The 6,733-nt window shown below is 35.1% G+C and overlaps 1 protein-coding gene across 1 annotated transcript; it reads left to right on the top strand.

Annotated features, from left to right (window-relative positions):
* The first annotated feature begins 1,832 nt into the window (after positions 1-1,832).
* LOC137942806 (protein LURP-one-related 15-like) lies at positions 1,833-2,610 on the top strand. Its single transcript, XM_068788543.1, has 3 exons — positions 1,833-2,039; positions 2,134-2,364; positions 2,467-2,610. The coding sequence occupies exons 1-3, from the start codon at positions 1,833-1,835 to the stop codon at positions 2,608-2,610; spliced, it is 582 nt and encodes a 193-aa protein (XP_068644644.1).
* The last annotated feature ends 4,123 nt before the right edge of the window (positions 2,611-6,733 follow it).

Below are 6,733 nucleotides of genomic sequence, written 5' to 3'. Positions count from 1 at the left end.
TCCTCCCTTATGGCTCTTGAAGAAATTGAAAAGATATTTTAGTAGAAATACTTTTCTAGAGACTATTAGGGGTTTTTTCAATAAATATTAAAAATACATTTTTAGTAGAAATAGAGGGACCATTAGCGTCTCATATTTTTTGGAAATGTTTTTCTAATTAGAAATTTTTATTAAAAAATTATATAATTTTCTTAGTAAGATTTTCTTGCCAAGATGGGCTAGAAAACCGTATAGAAAAATTTTGAATAAGTATTTGACGGTTGATGCTATAATACTTTTAGCATGAGGCAATTTTCATAGCAATTTTGTGTTTGATATTTTATTTGATTAAATATTTATCGATAAGTATAGTAATATATTAGATTGATTATTAATTTTTATTTATTTCCCTAGAAGCGGCAATAAGAAGTCCATTTAACTTTTCTAAGAAAATTTTAAAATATTTCTTGTAATTTTCTAGTAAGTCTCTAATAGTAATAGGATTTTATTTAAAAGTTTTTTTTGGAAATGTATATCCTAGGAAAAACATTTCTAGTTTTTCCTATAATATAAATTTTCAATTAGGGCACTAAGGAGGCCATATTAAATTTATGGCCAAATTCAAAAATTACAAAATAAGCTAGACAACATTTGGGGTAAAAAAGATTAGTATTGCTGCTTTCTAATCTATTATCGAGATTCAATCCCAAACCTCCCCTATCATTCTTTTTTTTTTTTAAATGTATGCATAATTTTATAGATAATTTATTTGACATATATTTTATGTAGAGTATTAAATGTAGGTTAACCTCTAGAGCTCGAGCTCGAACTCGAACTCGATTAAAATTATTAGGCTTGAGCTCGATTACAATTTTAGGCTCGAGCTCAAGTTCGAAATCTTTAAATCAAGCTCGGCTCGAACATAGGAAGGTTCAGACTCAGCTGGATTCGATGCTACCCTTATGCTTAATTTTAAGTAGAGGTCATGCCCCATTTTATGTAGAGGTCATACCCAATTTTATGTAAAATATATGTCCAATTTTGATGTAAAATTTATGCCCAATTTTCTGTAAAATGTATGTATAATTTTATATATAATTTATTTCACATGTATTTTTTGAAAAATTTTAAATGTATGTTGGAGCTCGAACTCCAAACATGTAATTTATGAAAAGTTTTAAATGAATGTTGAAGCTCGAACTCGGCTCAAACTTGGTTAAAATTATTGGACTCGAACTCGATAACAATTTTAGGCTTGAGGCTAGGCTTGGCTCGAGTTCGAGTTCGAAATATTTAAATCAGGCTCGGCTAGAACATAGGCAGGTTCGGGCTCAGCTCGGTTCGGCTCGATGTCACCCCTACATATGAAACTCTTCCGTACTTGTTTTTAACATCTTATAATTTTCCACCAATTGTATGGTGAACTATTAACCATGGGTGCAGAATAAGGATCATGGCCTTGAACTTCAAGTACTTCAAACTAATAGTTGAATTTTTAGAAATAAGACCAAGAACACACAAACTTTTTAACAAGTTCAATAAAAAAATGATAAAATTTGAAAATTCGTAAACCAATGATTTTTTCTTCGTCCATGTTAAGAGCTCTCAGTTGATGTCGGCTTTGGACGAAGGAACACGAATCTCTGATTGACATTGACTTTTTCTTTTTCTTTTTCCACCGCAAATTTCTCGAATTCTTTCATCAAGCAACGACGACCACGGACTTCTGTTCTCTTTGATCATCGCCGGCGAGATTATAAAGAGCGCCAGGAGCCTAGGGCGTCTCTTTACCTGAGATTCCGTAGCCCGTCGCCATGGTTCTGCTCACCAATCAACCGTCCTTCCATGGCGTCATGGTCGTCGGCCCTCAGTACTGTTTGCAGGATTACGTCGACCTCACCATCACCGAGAAGGTAAATGATGCGGCGGACGGGTTTTACACCGTTACCGACGTTAAATCCCGTCTAATTTTCAGAATTGAGCACAGGATCTTTAGCTTTAGGGACAAGCGAATCCTATTTGATGCTTCCGAGGAACCAGTCATCACTCTCCAGGAGAAGGTTTCGTCTTATTTCATGCTAATATGATACTTTTTCATGCAACGTTCTTCTTCTCTTCCATCTGATTGTTGCTTTCCCTTTTCGCCTTCGACAGATAATGACTGCACATGGAAGATGGCAAGCTTTTAGGGGAGAGAGTACAAACCCCAAAGACCTTCTCTTCAGTGCCAAGAGATCTTCATTGACCCAGAATCTCAGCTTTGATTTAGATGTTTTTTTGGCATCGAACAGAAGCGAGCAAAAGTGTGATTTCAAGATCAAAGGGGACTTTTTCGACAGATCTTGCACCGTCTTCCTGGGAGATTCCGCCAAAGCTGTAGCTCAAGTAAACAAACCAGTTTTTTTTTTTTTTTTTGTGGTTAGTCTTTCAATATCTAGTTTTGAATCCCAGGGCTGATATGTTCTTCTCATTAATCCGACGATGCAGGTGAGAAAAAAACACTCTGTTAAGAACGTCATCTTTGGGGACGATTCATTTGGATTGACTATCCATCCTTATGTCGATTATGCATTTGTTGTTTCTCTTATCGTGATCTTGGATGAAATTTACAAAGTTGAAGACGAAGACTGAGAGAACTTGTCTTTGCGTTTTAACGTGGTTCTTCTTTGCAGAGGATTTGTTTATAATCTTATTGTTCCCGCAAGGTGGCGATTTACATATGGCTCTTTAGCTTGTCTCAGTTGAGTTTTTGACCTTCTATGTAAATCATCTTTGTACTCCCAACTGGCTGATGATTAAATGGAAATTCCATGGTTTCTCTTGCATTTCATTTCATTTCATTTTCTTAATGAAATCATATGAAGTTATAATGGTTAAATCAATTGTTAAACCCAACTCACCAGGGTTGAATAGGACTCAGTCAGGTGTTCCTTTTGTGGATCTTGACATGGACATCAACTTTGTAAATAGCATCAAACTTGTGTATCACCAAACTTGTGTATTACTTGAAAAATGGTAATGGATCCAACCCACTCCCTATTTATAGTTTTTTTAGTAGTTTTTTTTTAATTTTTTTTATTAAACTAAACCGTTTAAACCCTTATTGAACCATGAAGAACTGCATCTCGACTAGTTTTGTCGTAAGGAAGCTAGAGTCTCATGCATAGGTTTGGCACAAAAATGTTAAACCTAGAAGTTGTTCGATGTACTTCCTTTTCTTTTCTGATAATTTTTTTTATTTTTCATTTTATTTTATTTTAAAATGAATATAGTCAATTTTAAAATGCATAGGTTTGGAACTCCTTATTAAGGTCCTATTTTTCATGTTGAATGTCACAAAGGTCACTGCTCGTAATAACAATATCATCCACATATACTGCCATAAGAATGTTGCTCTTAGTAGAATTTTTGGTAAATACTGAGTACTCACTTTCACACCTCTTGAACCCAAGTTTTGTAATCACATTGGTAAATTTATCAAAGCAACCTTATGGAGACTGTTTCAACCCATATATTGCTTTATTCAATCGACATAGTTTCTCTCCCTCAACCACATTACCAATTGGTTGTCACATGTAGACTTCCTCAGAGAGTATATCATTCAAGAAAGCATTCTAGGCATCTAACTGATGTTACTCCCATTTAAAATTGGTTGCTAAAGAAATAAGAACTTTGATCGAGTTCATCTTGGCAATAGGAGAAAATGTTTCATCATAATCAATACCGTAAGACAAAATATAACCTTTAGCAACCAAACAAGCATTGTATTTAGCAACAAAACCATCTGGATTATACTTTAGGGAGAAGACCCATTTGCACCTGACTACCTGTTTTTCCTGGCAGAAGAGTACCCAAATGCCAAGTGGAATTGTGCTACATAGCCTGAATCTCTTCATCCATGGCAGGTTTTCACCTCATATAAGTTAAAGTCTCCTCATAGCAGGTAGGAATGGTGGAAGAAGACACTATGAAAAAAGAAACACAAATGGTGAGTGAAATGGATAGAGGAATAACAATAGTAGAGTGGAGCTCTTTGAGAAGAGCAATGGGCCTAGTATCATAAGGTGGTCCATAAACTACAAGAGATGAAGGAGGAGAACATATATCGGATCATCTGAAGACTCCATAGATGATTGATCAACGGGGTTAGATAGAGGGTCTTTAGAAGGCTGGTTCACAATTTGAATAATCCATCAGATAAGTGGCTTTCGCATCACTATAGATGATGAGAAACTAAGAGGATAGCTAGTAGAAAAATAGGGTAGATGCTCAAAAAAGGAAATATCGGCTGAGATAAACATTTTCTTCAAGGACGAAGAGTAGCACACAACTTTTTTTATCTTTGGAATACCCCAAGAAAATGCACTTAATATCCCAAAGAAGGAATTTACCCTGGGGAGGCTCCAATGTGCATCCAAATACCTTAGGTGCGAACGGGAAGGCAACTGAATCAAGAAATGTTGAATTTATGGAAAAGAAAAATACTTCATTGACTATAATTGACTTTACGTATAATCAGAGTACATGAACCTCTATTTATAATAGAGGAAGGTAGTGGAGTACAATTATAATAAAACTACCTTTGTTCCAATTATACCCAAACTCTAGCACTTAAAGATAAGTCCTAACATAATTAAATAACTCAATATAGATAAAAGACAAACATAAGTCAAACTAGAACTCTTCTAGGACGTGACCATAAGATAAAGATGCATTTGTGAGTCCTTCTTGATCTTCCAACTTATGTGATAACAATGCCAGCTCATGGTAATCATGGTGGGTCCTACTTCTATGTGTTTGGGCCCATCTTGTGGGTCTTCCTTGGTCATGTGGCCCATCTTATAATACTCTTAGATATGTGGGTCTTCTTTGGTCGTGTGGGCTTGGGCATATCTTCCAACAAGAAACAATTTGGAAAAGGGGGTGGCACCTTTTAGCACACTGGAGGGTATACGATTAATAAAAAATTAGTAGTGAGGACTGCATAAGGCCAATAAAACTTGGCAAGATTCATAGAGAACATAATAGTTGACCAACTTCTACAAGATGGTGATGTTTTCTTTCGAATACACCATTTTGTTGAGGTATACAAACATGACCATTTTGTTGAGGTATACAAACATGACCATTTTGTTGAGGTATACAAACATGACCATTTTGTCGAGCTACTTCTACCATAGGATTTACCACTTCTTCCTTGTCCTCTTCCTTGGTTTTCATTCCTCCTTCCTTGGGAGTACATGACAAAATTTTCTATTTGTTCTGGTAGAGAGGAGGATACCTTGACTGGTACCTAAAGAACTCAATTTTTTTCCAAAGGAGACAATTAGAATTCCAAAATGAATTTTGGATATTCTAGACATGATTTTGGCTGATCTAAGACATGAATTGAAGGAAATAACACACTTATCAAGATTTTTTACCATGCAAGACTTTCAAAATTAGCATATTTCCTCCTTAAAAAAGAACACTTTTCTTCCTTCAATTGTTGAAATAGTTGTCTCGTTATCTGTAATATCATGTTATATTCTAAGGTTGCATGATTAGAAGGTTTAGAGTTTGGGAGAAGAAGGTGAAAGAAGAAGAAGAGAAGAGGCAAAGAGAGTAAGAGAAAGGCAATTCATGTAGAGACAAAGTGAGATGAGACTCGGAGAGAGTTTTAGAGCACGTCCCTTGACCCCTCTCCTTTAATTCTTATTTATATATCTGAGGGCTAGAAACCTTAATACATGAGTGAAAGAAAGAACTTCAACTTTTACATAATTAAATCTCATGTCACTCACTCACTTAATTATATGAAATGTCACTATTTCCTTCAACACAACTTGCTGTAAATGCCAAAAAAAAAAAAAAAAGGACTAGTGTGGATGAGAAACTAATAATTAGACCCCATACTTGTAAAGGACCAAAAGTTGAGTTTACATTGGCATACCAAACCTCTAGAATAATACTTTTGAGTTTAAAATTTTGATTTTACCATTTTGAGGTGAAAACCTCCAAATTTACCCAAACCTTCCATTTTCTCTTCACATTCTTTGCATTCAAAGATCCATCAAGCTCTGCATATCTTCTCTCATGCTTAAAGATCTAGAGGATTTGGTCTCACTAGGAGAAGGCCTATATCTCTAAAAGAAGGTTGTGAGTTTGATTTTATTCTTTTGTATTTTTAACTTTCTTTTATATAATTTCTCTAGTACCTTAAAGCCAAAAGAATTCGTGTTCTAAAGGTTGGAATCTATAAAAAGAGTGCCCACTAGAGCTGAAATCTAGTTTGTATTAAATCTCTTGTAGAGAGATCAATTTGAGTTGAAGAGAGCCTAAAATCTCTTTGCAATTTTCAGCTTATAGAGCATATTAGTGGAATTTTTCGAGCAAGGGCTATTGGGTAATGATTGTCATTAGGGGAACATTAAGATCCTTGTGGTGTATGTTTTTTTATTACTTGTCTTATATTTTATTATTTCTTACTAAGCTCTTAAGTTTTAATTTAGAATCCTAATTCATCCTTCTCTTGAGAAGCCACCTCGGCCAACAAAAGGTTCTCCCAATTACCTCCCATCATCATCATGTGACACACCCATGAAAGATTTGGCTTCCAAATTTATCTTCACAAGCGCCACTCTAAGTATCAAATTGGGGGCTTAGAAGGGAGTGCAACAACTGCCTCCAACTTGTTAGGAATTAGGCGCCTTAATTCTAAACTAACGAGAGTAATAATAATAATCACGGAAAAAAAGGAAAAACAAGTATGAAA

This window comes from Aristolochia californica, unplaced genomic scaffold (assembly GCF_029961685.1).
Source record: "Aristolochia californica isolate CCGP_79_NKW_82.1479 unplaced genomic scaffold, dmAriCali1.0.hap1 SCAF_10, whole genome shotgun sequence".
Taxonomy (NCBI): Eukaryota; Viridiplantae; Streptophyta; class Magnoliopsida; order Piperales; family Aristolochiaceae; genus Aristolochia; species Aristolochia californica.
The sequence above is the reverse complement of the archived record's forward strand: the minus strand, read 5'-3'. Positions and strand labels throughout refer to the sequence as shown.